Source organism: Glycine soja, chromosome 17 (assembly GCF_004193775.1).
Source record: "Glycine soja cultivar W05 chromosome 17, ASM419377v2, whole genome shotgun sequence".
In the NCBI taxonomy this organism is placed as follows: domain Eukaryota; kingdom Viridiplantae; phylum Streptophyta; class Magnoliopsida; order Fabales; family Fabaceae; genus Glycine; species Glycine soja.
The window spans coordinates 3,443,825-3,462,387 of NC_041018.1; the positions used below are offsets into that span (position 1 = coordinate 3,443,825).

At 27.3% G+C, this 18,563-nt stretch overlaps 1 protein-coding gene across 1 annotated transcript; it reads left to right on the forward strand.

Moving 5' to 3' along the window:
- The first annotated feature begins 12,005 nt into the window (after window positions 1–12,005).
- Window positions 12,006–12,957, forward strand: LOC114392761 (auxin-responsive protein SAUR78-like). Its single transcript, XM_028353985.1, has one exon. It carries the CDS (start codon window positions 12,065–12,067, stop codon window positions 12,446–12,448), a length of 384 nt encoding a protein of 127 aa, XP_028209786.1. The 5' UTR covers window positions 12,006–12,064; the 3' UTR covers window positions 12,449–12,957.
- Window positions 12,958–18,563: the final 5,606 nt, after the last annotated feature.

Below are 18,563 nucleotides of genomic sequence, written 5' to 3' on the forward strand. Positions count from 1 at the left end.
CTTTTGAAAGAGAGCATAATATATACAAAATAGCTAAGTTGCTTGAAGTATTTAATAATTAAAAACAAGATTGCTATATCTCCGATTGGAGCATCAAATTGTAATACGTCCAAATTAATTGATTGGCTTCTCTTTACTGACTCTGATTCTGTCGAAAACCAATCCTAACCTCGTTGAGTTAAACTATATAATTATATTTAGATAATAATTATGTTTAGGTTTTTTGACACATAATTATGTGGAGTTTCAATAATGCATGACATGGGAGAATCTAGCTATAATATGTACATTCAAAAACTTCACTCAACGTGCGCATGATTTTCTTCTTCTTAGAGATGCCGGCTTATTTGTGACTTAGAACTTTGCGCCATACTTAGTTTTCTTTCTTTGGCAACATGCCGACATTACTCGAGAAAATGTTATTCATTAGTTATTTGTAATTTCCTTAATCAATCATCACTTGGAACTTAATCATACAAAATGACAAGATTATGTTCGGCGTCTCCGCGATTCATGATTTTATTATTATAATTATTATTATATAAAGACAATCAAATTATACTAGATGCTTTTTTTACAGCAATTATACTAGATGTTAAACTCCTTAAAATGATACTTTTAATAACTTTATAAAAATTAATTTTTATCCATCTAACTATACATTGAATCATGTCATACATATATATTATCTTGATGATATATTTTGTGTACAAAATTTTAGATAATTTAGATTTTTTTTCTATTTAATCTAATGGTAGAAAATTAATTAATTATATTTTAAAATCATAAAATATTGTAATGTAGTGTACATCAGTTAGGTTTTTAAGTGCATACGTCTCCGCAATGAACTTTCAACACCACGATTCGATTGATAGAATTTCAATAATTCTATAAAAAAAGTTAATAAAATTGTCATTCTTCCAGGTTTCATTTGATCTTATTACAAACATACAAGAATTTTTTAATAGAGTCACTTTAATTACTAAGATTTATTCTTATAACAACTTGATCCATAATTAACTTGTATCATATGTGTGTCAGTGTGTGTGAACTTATATCACTTATATTAAATGTGAGTGTATCTTAATATATTTTATATATAATATAATGATATAACAACAATAACAATATAACACATTTAAGAGTAGCACATACGTTTGGCACCTGAAATCGCAAAAACAAATACCACTTGTATTGGACAAAGTCTGTTCACAAGATTATGTTTCTTTCAGAGTCATAAAACACGAGTTGCAAATTTGTACAAAATTCACATGGGAATGAACCATGAATATGGGCACCATAATTTCGTCGATCTTATATATATGATATATCTATGACAGTCAACCAAATGGAAGATCAATGGCGAGTCCATGTGTTGCTCACATGGTCCTGCCCCTCGAATGCCGTGTGTCTCTATCAAGCATTATAAAGAGTTATTTGTTTAACGGAAAACAAGAGTAAAATTCTATTTATTTATTATTTTGACAGAAGAGTATAAATTATTTTATGGAGTAAAAAATATATTTGGTAAAATATAAGAACTTTACCGCTTTTCGTTTCTCCCCAACATAAAAAGGTTTTGCAAAGTAATGCGTATTTACGATTACTGTTTTTATTCCAGCAAAATAAACTACTACTAGTTTAGGGTTGATTACATTGTTTAGGGTTCAAATCATTCCATGGTAATCCTTCTATAATCTCACCCCAATTCAACGCAAGTTCATCTACATGTATTGAAGTTTAAATTAACTAAAATAAACTAAGTCAAATTCTTCCTTAGCGTGCTCTGTTTCAGTAGACTCACGATAATATTAATCCAAGCATAATTTCATAAATTTACAAAAACACGTGCATCAAGAAATTTATATGATACATTATTCCTAACGTAAGGGAATTAATCAAAACATGATTTTTTTTTAAAAAAAAGCATAGCAATATAATAGAGAAGATGATGAATATCGAAGATATTTGCTGCATTGAATCTTCAAGAATCCTTTGTTAATGCTTGAATTTTTAATGGATAAGATAGAAAGCTAGGTTTTCGTGAATGGGAACCATCCTCTTCCATTGGGATCTCAGGATTTATAAATGCCCAAAAACATGATATCAATGTTCCCAACATTTATTGCAATGTTTTAGATTCTCCTTGTCAACAATTAATGTTAGGCTCAACATTTTAAGTGTTGGCCTTGAAATGACATGTATGACGATCTACATTTCAAGAGCCAGTCGTGCATTCCAAACGCTACGAGCTAGAGAGGTGTCTTTGGGGGCGTTAACTGTTAATGTTGAATCCAGTGTTTTCCCATTTTTAAGTGATTTAAGCACTGGTGAGACACACACATATCACAATATTGCAACATTTTTCCTAACATTTCTTCCCTACTCTGGTGTTAAGCATTAAGACTTCAAAAAGTAGGTTGCTTGCTACAATTGCAAAATTGAGTGTTACATGTAGCACTTTAAATGACGGGGTTGATTTCTTTATGTTTTCTTTTTCCTCTGAAAAATTAACAGATATCAATTAAAATTCATAATTTGCAACATTTAGATAAACAAAAATTCAATGATTTTTCTTTGCCTTCTCTTCTGATTCTGCTATCAAAATCATGCACATAAAATCATCAGATATGAATTTATTAGTGGTAGAGGGGTTGAATGTCCTTCTTAAGTTGAGGAAGGGTTGGATCTCCATTTGCTCTATATTTGGAATGAGATGATGATGGAATAATCTAAATGTCCCAATGCTGATCAAGTGCGAAAGATATAAGATCCCTTGCTGCTAGGTAGATGTATAGAAGGCTTGAGGGATTCTCTCTAGGCCAACCATGTGAAGAAAGTCAACTTCAAATATTTAGGATAGAGGACCAAGAGTGAATTATGCTAATGCATATATCCATATTGATAAGCCAAAACTTTTAGCATATCCTTTAATTTGTTTTTTCTAGTTACAAATATGGAGGGTAATTAAGGAGACAACACAAAGCCTAAGTGGTTCTTTAATGGATCTTGATCTCTGCATGTAGTGTCTTAGTGTCTACAAACTTTGCGCAAGCTACATCAGACATTGCTCGATTGTAGAAGGTGTTGGTGGCTAGTGCTACTTTGCAGGCTATTCTTGCTCCTGTTGTAAATTAAATTGGTCAGTAAATAAATCTAATCAAAATTTGCCTTAGCCCATTCCAATACATATACCCTCTAGATCTCATTAACCCCCTCCATTTTATTTTTTAAAATGAAATTCTTGTCATTTTAATTTAGAAATAAATGGTTTCTAGTTTTTGTACCATTTAATGTATGTAATTTCATGTAATAAGTATTTGTTTTTCTAATTTCCAGAACACTTTTTATTTAATTTTTAACTAGTTATTAGTAAGTAATAACCCGGTGATATAATGGGGTATATTTAAATTTAATTAAAATTAAGTTAAAATAAAAATATTAAGATAAATTAATAAGGAAAAATAAGTAGCTAAGCTTGAGGGAAAGAAAGAGCATAATTAAGAAAAAGTAGAATTGAAAGTATAAATAGTTGTGATTTGAGACGAAGAAAAATAAATTTTAACATAAAAAAATTAAATTAATTTAAAATTGGAAGGAAAAAAGAGAGGAAATTCTTAATATAAAAGTGAAATTTAAAAATAGTTAACAATTTCATAATTTAAAAATTAAAAAAATATGTGTGTTAAATAATGATGAAACTATCTGTCAATAAAAAGTATATTTAATAGAAAATATGCCAACATTTAAAAATAAAAATCCATATTTATAATATAGTAATTGATGTTTATCTACATATATATGCCAGACACAATGATTTTTTTTTTCCAAATTTAGAATGCCTTAACACAACACAATACATTGTGTAGTGTTTTTATTTCCCTTTCATGTTGCAGTAAAAAAAATTTCTTTCATGTCCTTGACAATTCATGAAACTTTTCCAGTTGTACATAAATTCAATTCAAATCCAACCAACTTGGTTCTAACAAAAAAAAAATATAATGCAAGTTTTGTTTAAGAGAAAAGTCAATTCTCTTAAACAAAACTTGCATTATATTTTTTTTTATAGAACCAAATTAAGTTGGTTGGATTTGAATTGAATTTATGTACAACTGGAAAAGTTTCATGAATTGTCAAGGACATGAAGGAAATTTTTTTTACTGCAACATGAAAGGGAAATAAAAACACTACACAATGTATTTATTTGATTGTAAAAAGCACGACTCGAGCACGGAGCATTTGTCTCACACCCTATTTATTTATTCGCAAGATTACGGAATTGAAATTTTTTATCACACATTTATTACGAGGTATTAAAATAATTATCGATGGGTATATTTTATTTATGAAAAAGCTATTATTGCATATTCAATCAATATTTATTTCCGAAGCATGAGGCTGGAAAAGTTTATTCCCATTTCACGAAAAATCATTTTCGTGAGTTAAAATGCAGATGCACCTTTCCTATTATACCCCACTATACTCTCATTTACGTTAACAAAACACTTTTTTAAAAAATATATCAAAGAATAACATTTTCATGTTATAATCTCAAAAATAAATAATCCTTAAAACAAACGTCTACTAATTATTGATGATCCACTCTCAATCTTAATGAAATTATGTCCTTTGATGTTTTAATTTTACAATTAAATAATTCATATACTTTTTTTAACGGTCATTCAATTATTAACCCTGATATATTGTAAATTTATTTATTTTTATAATAATTATTTTAAAATATATATTAACGATAATTTTTCATTGGCTTGATAATGTAATTTTTATTATTATTGATAGACATGAAATTAAACTAATTTTTTTATTATTTTTGAATAATATATATTTAAATATATGTGTGATATTTTTTTATACTTTTTATAAGTACTTTCTTTTAAAATATAAAAAAAAAATGTAATTTTACACTAATCCAGGAACTTAATCCAGTTTGACCTAAAAAAGTAACTTAATCTAATTTAACTTGAGTTAATTTAATTAATTTTAAAATAATTTAATTAAATAAAGTTTGTGAATTATTATAAATTCTGTAATGAATGTTTTGATGTTTTGATTTTTAGAGATAAAAAAACAATTTCAGGTTTATGACTATTTTTATTATCAAACCCGATTTAACTTTAGTGGTCACTGATCAGTGCTAACAAACCCCTAGGTTTCTAAAACCAGACAGAAGCAGCCACAGGTTTAGAAATTTGTTAGTTCATCTCCATCAAGTATGTACGATAACATTATTAATTAGCATATAGTAGATATTGATAGTCCATATATAATATGGCATCGTACTTTAAAATATTTAAATAGCTTACCTGTTGAATATTTCGAATATAAATGCGCTTCCTTTTTCAACAGCAAAAAAGGTGCTTCCTTTGGTACTGTTGCTAAATTTAAATGGAGATGGTAGTTAGCACCGTTTGGTTGTTGGCAATTCTAAAGAGAGCAAGGTATATTGTCTTTGTCTTTGTCTTTGTTTTCCCAATTTATAAAACTAAAAAACCAAAAGAAGAAAAAAGAAGAGGAGGATGAAAACAAACAATATATGGTCTTACATACTTGAATTATTCCAGAGTGAAATCAAATTAATTAGAAACGCGAATATATAGTTGATTAGAAAAGATAATATAGGTTAATAGGTTGGAGAGTTTGGCAACATATTAGCACATGTGTGTCGCTTTCGGTGCCAAAAGAGAAACAATAAAAGGGATAGTAGACTATTTGTAGTTGGAAGTTCAGTGTGACTGATAATCAATAAAAGACAAGTTAAACGATGGACATGAACATCAAGGATTATTCCGAGAGGCTGAGAGAAACTTGGATCAAATTAATGGTTTACAAAATGTTGCATTTTATCCAATTACTCTTACAATTAAAATTTTTAATATAACTTTACAATGATTCAAATGCTTTTTTTTTATAATTAACTTCATAATATAACATGATATGGGAAGGACCGAATTATTAATTTATAACTACTAATAAAGATGATTAGTGCAAACACAGACGCTGCCAATTTTTATTTTATGGAAAATACAACAACACTGAAGAAAAAAGAATATAAATATAGCTTGAGAGGGAAAGAAAAACTAGAAATAAGGATCATGAGAGTTTTGAGGAATGATTAAATTATTTTATAGATAATGTGCATAAAAAATAAAGTGTCACATTTAAAGTAGTGAGCAATTATAATTGAATATCTTGGCCAGAGAGTGCATAAAAGTGAGAGAAAGTGTCAAAATTGGTTAGATGAAAATGAAAATCATATAAAAGATTTTTCATTCTTTTTATTCTTTATTTGTACATGATTGTTCTTCTTTTTCTTTTAAACATGTAAAGACATTTTAGGATAAAATAGACAAATAAATGTGAAGATCAAGGAGCAGTTCCAATTATCTTATTGCTACTTTTATCTATTATTTTATAAATATATTGATTTAATCTTTATATTTGTTGAAGATTTAATTCAATTGATTGAATAAAGATGTTTGACTTAATGTAAAAGTCTAACATTTTCTTTTGATTATTAGGTTCGATAGATAAAATCTCTGTATTTGTTTAAATAATTTTATCCTTCAACAAATTCGGCAAATTATATATATATAAGTTACTTCTATTTAATCTACATCATCTTCTAATTTTTATTTTTGTTTTTATCATCGATTTAGTCTGAATAACGCTTTTCAAATTCAATATATTAATATATGCAGCCATCAGGGATGGTCTTTTCCTCTGGTAATAGGTTCAATATGTGTTTGGAAATCTAAAATAAATCGTTTATATGAGTAGCCTTTGATGACAAGTTCTAATCGGTCTTTCGGTTTTGCTTCATTTTTGGACTCTTGTTGAATCTTTTGTTTCAAGCAGCACGTGTGTGGGCCTTGCAGGCAAAGGCGCCAATAAAATAATAGTAAATTTTGTTTTTATCTTTTAAAATAATATTACTATTTCATTTAATTTTTTATTTTTTAAAGTTTATTATTTACTTTAGTTCTTCCTAGCTCTTTTTTTTTCATTTCTTGTTCCGTTTGTTTTATTTGTTGATTGCTTGTGTGATTCTAATTAATATATATATATATATATATATATATATATATATATATATATATAATAATGATATGTTGATGGATTAAATAAAAAAAGTTGTAGTATTTGAAAAAATAAAGGATAAATAAAATAATAATGTAGAAAGTATTTAAAATAAAAAAAAATTGCGAAGACAAATTACAAGTTTTGAAAAATGTGAATAAAAAATCGTACTATTTTGAAAGAAATAATAATAATAATAAATGAGGGATCAAAAGAAGTTGATTTATTTCTAAGGGACTAAAACAAATATTATTTTATTTATATGGACTAAAAACATATTTAACTCTAAAGAAATAAATTAATTATAAATAAAAAAATTCATCTTTTATAACATGAAATAAACTTGTTGATAAAAATATCAAAAAAATAAAATACTAAGAGTATTAGAAAAAATATTTATTTGAACTAATGAACAAATGAGTGTAACGAAGGAAGGAAGCGGATATTGCAACGCAATTAATGTTACTGTTCCAAATGTTGCCAGCTATGGTAGATTGTACCGGGTGGGATGGCTTTCCATCGAAAAAATCCACGTTTTTTAAATTAAATAAAAGTGAACAAACTAGTACACCCTCAAACGTAATTTTTTGCACTCTTTTAATTAAATATTTTTAATATTTTTGTAAATGTGTATTTCGTACTATTCTCGCAACTACAATTTTCCTATTTTTAGTTTCATGATTCCATCTATAAATTAAATTTTAATACTTTTTAAAATATATCGATAAGTAAAAATAATTTTATATCATAATTTAATTATTTTATTATAAGTCTAAAATATAATTTATTAATTATAAATTTCCATTATAATATGAATTATTTATTAACAAAATTGAAATAATAACATATCTCCTTAACTAATATACTTCATCCCATCACTCCCTTTCATTTCAATCTTTCTCAAGTCAACAAACTCAAACAAAGCGTAAAGGAAATCAGCACATTCCATCTGTCAAAAAGCCAATTGTAATAAAGGTGTTACCTGCAGTCTCTATATATATATATATAATCCGTTTTTTAAAAATAATGATTATAAATTTGTTTAAAATTTAATAATTACTATTTAGAAAAATTGTAAAATAAAACTTATTTTGTTTTTAACTACAATTATAAAAAAATGTTTTTAAATAAATTTTTAATTTTTTTAATCATATTAATCTTTTTTTCTTCTCAAGATCACAAAAAAGGTACTAATTAAGCATTTCATCTCAACAGCTTCAAACAAGGTTTCGAACTTTAAAAATTTAATGAATATATTTCTGTTCAACAAAGGCTTTCTATCTTTTTTTCCTTCTTCATGTTCTCTTTAATCCATTACTTGAGAAATATTTTAAGAATAAATAATGTAAGTACTGACATGTAAATAGTATTTACATATCGCAAATTCTCAAATATGGTAAATTTGTAAACTTATAGTCCCTCTCAACTCAAATATAAATAAAATTAACTAATTTATGTGATAATTAAAAAAGTTAGTTAATATTATTAAATTTTATTCATTATATTTTAATTTATTTTTTTCTAAGGCATCTTTTATTAAAATTTGATGTCAAGAATAAGAAAGAGTGATTAGAAATAGAGTCTCAATTAATTAAGGAATGTTTTTGGAAGTATTATTAAATATGACAAAATAGTTAAAAAATTGATAATAAAAAATAATTTAAATTTATTTATATTAGAGAGTTCAAAGGGAGTACAATAATGTAATGAGTATAATTAAATGATATTGAATTTAATGAGTTATAAATTGAATCATATAAAGTATAATTTTTTGTTGGTTGTTATTCCCTGGTTCATATATATATATATATAGAGAGATTCAATTATTTAATTTATTAAAATGAAAGAAACTGATTAATTTAGTTGATAAAAATTAATTTATCTTAAAATTTTAATTTTTTTAAATTATTTTTGTCACTAATACTTCTCTTTCTTCTAATGGTTTGTCAATACATTATTTTTTAATTAAAAATATTTAGAGTCTAATAATAATTAATAAAAAAAATTATAAATTATATCTTATAAAAAAATAAACATTATTTCAACCTTAAATCTTATAACAAAAACAGAGAGAGTAATTGTTAGTGTAAAAACTTTATTAGTGTGTAGAAATTAAACTCATATCTAGTGATGGAGCCCAAAATCTAGCTCAAAGGGGGCCAAGAAAAATAATTAAATAAACAAATAAAATTTTATGTATAAAAATAAAATAAAAATTAATATTATAATTTAATATTTTTATATAATTATGAAACATAGACTTATTTTTTAAAATGTACCAATTATACATTTCCTCTAGCATCTTTAATTTATCGTGACCTTAATTTATTGTGAAGTTTATTACAAATGAAACACTTAATCATTTCACATATAAATGAATGGATTCATTAGCCTATTAATATTAACGATTTAAGTCAATCTTATAAGTAAAGAAAATCTTAAATTACGAGTAAAGTTATTAAATATAGCCATCATTCATTTATATGCATATTTTCATAATAAAATTTAAATTTATGACATTATTTATTAAAATTAATTAACTTTATTATTTTTATTGAAATCGATGATTAATTAATTTTTTTATATATATAATAGAGTACATGAGAAAAAATTGATATATAAAATAACTCATAGAATTGTCATAATTGTGTAAGATATTGTCACGCGAATGAAATTAGTTTATAACTCAGTATATTGAGATATGTGATCTTTGTAGGAAAAAAAAAAAATTAATATACAAACTAGTTTTAGATTAGAAAATAAAACTATACATTAACATTATAAAATAATTACATTTACATGTGAACTCAACATCGCGAATATTTCAATAACATTTGTATTTTTGTTCTTCTCTCACTTTGTATATTACTTTAATATTGATAATTTTTCTTTATCTCTCTTTTAATTACTTTTGACTTCAATTTTGCAGCAAATGAAGATTAATTTGTAAAAGGTTCATATAACATACAAAAACTAATTAAATAAGTTTTTACCGGCAATTAAGATATGTTTTCACCTGCTTACTATAATTGCCAATAATATTTTTACATACTAACATTATGATGGAAAAAATTAGTTGAAGAACTAACAAATAACTAAAAGTTAAAAAAATAGTTTATTAAATTATAAGTGTTAAATAAAATTAACTGTTAGAATAGTTAAAAAATATAAAATCATAAAAAAATAATAAAATTATAATTTATTTAAAAATAACAAAAAAATAATAAATATATTAAAGATAAAAATGAAACAAAATATAAAATATAAAAAATTAAAAATTAAAGTTTAGAAAAAACATTACTTCAAATAATATTTTTAATGTTTAAAAAAAATATAAAAAACTACTTAAAAAAAACTTATTTTACCGAATAATTAAATAAAATTTTCAATTAATAAAAAAAATTAAAAACTAACTTAAATCTCTTGTAGAAACAAAATCTAACTAACCATAAATTATTTTCTAGTAAATATTCTAAGGATCTTATATATCTCGTTAAAAAAAACATAATAATTACTACCAAAAATAATTTTGATTTATTCATATTAACGACAACGCTAATGCATGGGTGACTAACTGACGGTAGAACACTGCACTTCTCCTAAATGCCAATGCCATGGAAGACTTAATGACTTCTTTTAACTTTGACCGGGCACATGCATCTTGGATAACACTGACATTGTAGCGTGATAATTAAAGTTTATTTGTATAACTTTTTATACAGTGATAAAATTTATTTGTATATAATCTTAATACATGACAGATAAAATAAATAAATTAGAAAACAAAATAATGCTATAAAAGTATTACAAAAATATTATGTAAATATTAACAAATTATTGATTCGAGTAATAGTAAATTCGATATTTTTAAGCGGGATGTAAAAAACTGACCAAAAAAATATTATTCAAATAATATAATTCTTATAATGTTCAAATTAAAGGTGCAAAACTAGTAAAAAAAGTTGTAAAACTTTACCTATATATTAAATGACAGATACACTGATATATATATATATATATATATATATATATATATATATATATATATATATATATATATATATATATATATATATAATTGAGAGATATCTGAATATCTCGAAAAAAAATTCCATTTTCTTGAGGAGAATGAATGGAAAGAAGAGAGATAAAAAAAAATATCACTGAAAAAAGTGAAAATTAAAAGAGATAGTTTAAATAACATATAATCCATACAATTTGAAGTTTTCACATCAAAATTTTTACATATATTAAACAATTATTTTTATGTTTTTCCACTTTTTTTTCTCCCGAGATATATACATGTCAAAAACTTACAACTTGTTTGGTAAGAGAGAAATTGGAGGGAATAGAAAGGATGAAGTTGGGTTGGATTGCTTGATAAGAGAAAAAAAGAGTAAAAATAATTTAAAAAAAATAATGTGATTGAATTTGAGTGTATTATTTCTTCTTATCTATTTTTAGGCATCTTTCTATCGCTATCTCTTCTCTTCAGTCAAACACTTTTTAATCTTCATTTTATTTTTCACTTATTTAGCCATTTCTATTCATCTTTAATATTTTTATCCATCCAACTTTCATTTTACTTACTTGTCAGGAAGCCCTTTAATATTCTAAAAGACACAAACGCATCAGAAAAATACAGAAGAAGAAGTAAGTGAAAATGAAAGAACTTGGTGTTGTTGTGATCCTTGTGAAGCCAATGTTGAGAGCCAAAATTAAGACCCATCGATCCTTTCCTTTTGACCCTTATCTTATATCCTTATACACACAGGAGAATTTTTCTCTAAATATTAAAGCTGGGTCCACACCAATGGACCCCTTCTTCTATTGCATTTTTTCTCTGACCATTTTACCCCTTCCCCACCCCTTTATATACGTGCCTTCCTCGTTCCTTCCCTCTCCCACATGCACTCTCTTTCTCTCTGTTCTTCGTTCATTTTCAAGTTTGATATTTGACATCATCATGGCAAGAGGTGGAAAACTAATGAAGCTAAAATCAGTGCTGAAGAAATGGAACTCATTCGGCAATGGCAGCAAGCATAGCCGCCACCACAGCAGCAGCGCCGTCGCCGATGACGAGTCCTCCTCCAGATCAGACCTCCACGCCGTCTACGTCGGCAAGTCCCGCCGCCTCTATCGCGTCTCCTCCGACGTTGTCGACCACCCCGTCTTCCGGGAACTCGTCGAGAGATCCCGCGATTCCGACCAACAACAAAACGAAGACACTACTACGATCAATGTCGTCGCATGCGAGGTTGTCCTTTTCGAACACTTGCTCTGGATGCTCGATAACGCCGACCCACAACCCGAGTCACTCAACGAACTCGTCGACTTCTACGCTTGCTAATGCTAGCTACTATCTATCCCATACCTTCCACGTGTCCCTATCATCCCACATTATTAAAAAAAACACGTATATTATATTATACCACTTCCGATTAATTTTTATAAGAAACAAGTAATTGCAGTGTATTTTACACAAAAACTTGTTTATTATAAATAGAATTGGAGATATATTATTGTTCTTATATTTATACCTGTAATACTTGCGTTTATTTGTGACTGTAATTTAATTAGTTGTAATAACTAACTTTCATCCATAAATGTTGTCAATAGTTATAATTTAGTAATTAAGTTGAATTAGTAAATATTTGTTGTATGGATTAGATTTTACGATGGTGAGGATTGATGTTGAGTTGGTTGAAGGGGTTGGATTGAGTTGATGGAGCGTTGGAAACTCTCCATTCTCCAATCAATGTAATGAAATTGAAAGGATCGAAATTGTACGCAATGTATCGTGGAACTTGTTCAATTAATTCTTCAATGAAAGGGAAAATGTCTTGTTTTACCTCCGAATTAACGAATGTGTTTGTCGATGAGCCGTGTTTTTTTTCCAGATAAATGTTTAGTGCTGGTGTGTCAGAGTAGAATGTGACTGGGATGACACCAAAACTTTTTTTGTCCAAGAATCATCATATGTCGCATTGAAAGCTTCAATTTTGGAAGTTCTTTATCAGATTCCCGAAGTGGGTGTTTGGTTATAACAAAAGAGGATTATTGGAATTGCTTACAAATTGGTCGAGAGGGACTTATTTTGCTAATTAAAGAAAATGGAAGCTGACATGGTGACTACTCTCCTACTTGCTACCCTTCCCTCCATTAACTAAGAAGATGCCATGAGACTCTAGATACTGATTGATATTAGTCCCTCACGGGCTTCACTTGTAGTGTATGATGCTACACTTTAATTTTCCTTGCTATTTATTTTCACTTGTGGAAACAGGATCAACCTGCAATTTCGATCAAATCTAACGATGTAAACTTCTTTATATATTTTTATAATTTAATGTATGTATAATATTTATTTTCAATCATTATGTTGAAAATTCAACTGCAGAAAACCTGATCCGTTCACTAGTTACATCATCTACAGTTATCTGGGACAAGGTAACATGCGTTGTGCACAAAGTACAAACAGTGCCAACAAGTATTTATGAGAAATGATATTTATATACCTTCATTTTTAAAATTTTAATACAAGAGGGAGATAAAAATTTATTATCAGTATAATTTAATGATTTATGCTAGTTTATATTTGCATTCAATTCTATTTCTCTATTTCACCATGAAAGTCTATTCGGTAGAGTAAAAAAAATAAAATGAGATAAAATTTTTGAATTAAAACAGAATGTAAAAATATGTATTTCATTTCATTTGATGTTCATTTTGTTTTTCATTTTCTTTTAATTCAAACGAATGGACCTTGAGTGACCGAATAATTATCCCACAATTAAAAAAAAAATACAACTTTTCCCAACTCAACCTAGTCTCTTATTGATCAATTCTGCTAGCATATCCATACATAGTCTGAATTAAAATGTATAGTTTCCTTGTTAAAAAAAATGCATGAATATTCCTGGAGATACTAGTTATTAGAGAATTACTGCCGCCTCTAGGTAGGTCCACCGGACTACCATTAAATTAAAATGTTACCCAAGTGTTCATATGAGACACGAGTGACTTTGCCCTTGCGTCATCATTTTCTATTTGACATTGAAGAACTACGTCCCCCCTCTTGCTGAAAAATCTGAAATTAGCATTAATTACTAGCCACTACACCAAAGCATTCATGGGTTGGTCAAGGAAATTAATTTCTGTATCTTGGTTGTTGGCTGGGGTAGAGAACATGCTGATTTATCTAAGCCACATATATATAATAATCCCAAAAAACATATTATGAATAAAATAAGTATATAGCAAACCTGCAACCAGAGGTTGTTGCAGAAAAAAAGTTCATATTCTGGGACAGCAGTGAAGTCAACTGCTTTTAAGGATTCAGACACACCAGAATGCAAAGCTTCTGCATTGAAAAAGTTGATGAACTTATTATAAAAATAAAGGAGCGTCTCAAATGTTGTTAAATGTTTGTAAGGAAGAGATATAGTTAGTGTCTGCCAGAGATACGCATACTTCTGAATACTAATGATTGGGTAGTTAGAGATGCCTTTTGTTTGGTTTTGTTCAATACGCTCACACGCTCCCTGTAGGAAATTGCTAATGCTGACCATTAAGTGGATGACACAAAAAAAAGAAGAGCTTTTTTGTTAACCTGATTGAGGACTTTAAATTGAACATTAAGTGGATGACACGAAATCAATTAAGTCGTTTGGTGCACGCATGAGTGTCTGTATGTGAAACGCGTTGCCAAGCTGCCATTGCCACCCCATAAAAGACGATGTTGAATTACTTCCGCACCACAACAATATTGGTATAGTGTTTGGGGAAATAAAATCTTTTTAATGGGAATAAATAGAATGTGAGTATAATTATTACCAAGAAGAATGCTAGAAAGAGACTCTGGCTAGCATTTCTCACTTATAAATTTTAAGGATCATTAAGATAACAATATAAAATGTATTTAGATTTACATCCCAAATCCACATCCATAAAATTATCATGTCAAAATGCATATAGAAGCAACTAATAGTTGCTTAAATGACATTCTTCTAAGTTGTATGCATCGAAATCTCAAATCCTAACACACAAATAATTGGTAAAGCAGTCGATCCGTTCCGATTCATCGATGAAGAGTAGGTTAAAAAAAAAATCCCACCCCATTTAAAGGTGAGTTAACGGGTTGATATCCAAAAGATAAATTGATAGGTTGATGAGTTATAAAATGTCAGGTTGACCGGTTAAAATTTGCCATTGTTTCAAAATAGAAAATATCACTTCATTTTTTTGACATATTTATTTTATTTTATATGTATATACATATTATTTCTTTTTTAATCATATTACAATTTAAATTTATTGAAATATATCTTAAATGTTGATGAATTAGGTGAGATAAGTTAAACAAATCAACTCAGTCCACCCAATATTAACATTTTAAATTAGCAGGACAAACATAAGACAAATTGGTGGGTTGAATCACCTAACTCATCCAGTTATTTTTGGCAAGTTAGACGGATTCAATTCTCTTTGTCATCCTTATATATATCAAGCTAACATTCTCTTACTTATTCATTTTAAAGAAAATCCCATTTTAAATAAATCTTTAATCATCATATGATCATGATTTAGAAAAACGAGAGGTCGTATTTGGAATTATATTTGAGTGAGACACTAGTTTGTGTTCCTCTTTAAATTGTGCTATATATTAATTTATTTTGTTTTATAATGATAACTTTTATTGGAATGTATATATATCGCTATACAACAATAGTTGGCATTTGGCATAGTCTTTGTTTGTCTGAAAGTGTAGGGTTTGAACTTTGCACTTTAGAACTTTGAACATGAAGGAGTTAACAGCCTGCCAGCTATGGTGTATCTTTTGTGTCTAGCAACTTTAGAATTAACCACTCACCATTAGAATACTCTAGAAGGAAAAGAAAAAAAAGGATAAGAATAAGAATACAAATAAAGACGAACATAAAACAAAGGGAAAAACAGAGTTGGAAGACAAGGGAAGAGGGGATGGAAGGAAATAGCTTAATTAATGGAACGAAGACATGTTTCCTTGAGTGGGGTCAAGTTGAACTCATGACATACAAAATAGTTTTTAATCAGGATAGAGATTATAAACAAAGTAATTACTTTCATTTACTTATGAGATGATTATTCTTTTTCATTCACCGTATTCGATTTTTTCACCTTTTTTTAAAAAAATTAGTAGGAATTTAATTCAGGTATTAAGAGTTTACAAAGACTCTTAAAGTGATTTTGGAATAAGAGAAATTTCTTACTTTAAATTTTATTAAATGTAATAAATCAATAATAACATGAAAAATAATTTTAATATGAAAAACATTAACAATCAAACAGCTTTTTTTTTTTAAAAAAAGTCTGCTAATGTAACACACTTCAGTCGTTCTAATGTAGTGATTGCCAGTTTATTTAAACTTTTCTATATATAAAAAACTTGAATCAAATACAATTTTATAAATTTTACGAATTGAAAATGGTTTTTCAATGAAGAAAACATTAAAGAATATTTTTAGACAAGTTAAAGTATATCATTTTGTTACATTGTTTTAGCTACTTCTTTAAGGGAAAGAAAAAGGAAGAGAAAGTATATTAATAAATATTTCTCTCTTATTTTATTACTTAAAAGTAAAGCAACACAAAAATAATGTGATAGAAGTGTTAGTGAAAAAGTTACTTTTTCTTTGTAGTTTATACAGTGGAAACAATATATAGTAGAATCATCCTATCTGCTGAAAGTTTAAGGAATGCAAGGTCATGCAATCCATTCTTTCAACTTTTATGAGCTAGTCATGATCATTGATCCATAAGGGGGACAACTCACATAATTTTGACGAAACCACTCGTGTCTTGACCAACGCTAGTGCTAGATCATTGGTGCTATTATACTTTCGTGAATCATGCGCGAAATAATGATTGGAAGGAACCACTACAAGTTAACTGAAAAAAGAGCATTGCTAAATGGTAAGGAAAATGTTAGAAATAAGGGAAGGATCCAAGTGTTTCAATTTTATTGGTTAATTCATAATTTAAAACAAAAAAGAAAGAAAGCATTCGACGGAAATCATGCGAAAGTAATGGTGTTAACAGTTGTCGAATTTTGTCTCGTATTATCTAACATTTTCTTCAGAAAATAGACCTGAAATGGAATGCAGTAAGGATACTTAAGAGGGAAATTGAAGTATAAAAAAAGAGTATGATATTTAATATATTGAAAACTTAAACATTTTACTTTTCATTTAATTAACATGAATCTAGTTCTAAATCTTCAACGGATGTCATAAAGAGTAATTGATAACATTTGTTCAAGTCAGTGATGTACGTACGTACGTACCAATGAGTGATTTATCTGAGTAGTGTTAGGCTCAAATTCCTTAAACAAGTGGGGAGACATTTGAATTCTGATCACCTATGTATACAGAGAAAGTTTTATTGAGAGAACCTATTTTTGAATGTCTTCAAATCTGTTGATAGAAATTAGTCTTGATAAACAATTGAATATAAAGATACTCTTGCAATCATATGTGAAAAAAAAGTTTGCCATATATATATTGTTACATTATTTTCTAACAAGTCAACAAATATCTTGTGCATTACAGAAATATTTTTGATTTAGATAAAGGTTTTAATGTAAATTAAAGGAATAATATTTAAAAGAAAACATAAATAATTCGGAAGCATAATATATATATATATATATATATATATATATATATATATATAATTTAAATAAAAAAATGTAAACAACTCAGATTTAAGAGGAAAAAGAAAAATAAAATTCAGAATATAAATAATTTGAATTTAATTTTCATGTGATGTCATTGATTATAAATATTTTTCATACTGTTAACTATTTAAAATAACTTTGCATACGATTTTAAAGAATAACTTTTATTAAATTCAATCATTTTACAACGCCATATAAATTTATGCTTGATTGAACAATAGTATAAAAGATTAATTTATTTTATTAGGATAGATAGATATACATCCCTTACATCACTTTTTTTTTAGGTAATAAAACAAGAGTCATTATCTCTCTTTCCTTTTTAGCTGTCAAGTATTGCGGCAAGAAAAGGTATAACAATGGTTAGCAAAAATCTTTTATCTTCAAATTATTTCCAAACAACCTCGCAAACCATGTAGAATGAAAACGGGTAACACCATATTGGGATGTGCCACTTATCACTATCTGTAGTTGATTGTGAAACCAGAATATTACGACTTAACCCTTCCAACGAGCGCCGTTAATTAATTTCATATAATAATATAATTCCCACAATCCTTGCATTGGTTGTTATGAAGGTACAAGTCTAGTTGATCTCAAACTCATACCTTCAAAACATCAACAAGTTTATGGAGGCCAATGTATCATCAACAAGTCTAGGTTACTATTGATGGAGGGTAATGTCATGCACCCCAAAAAGGTAGTATTAGTTTTCTTTCTCCATTATTCTACCGAAACCTTATATATA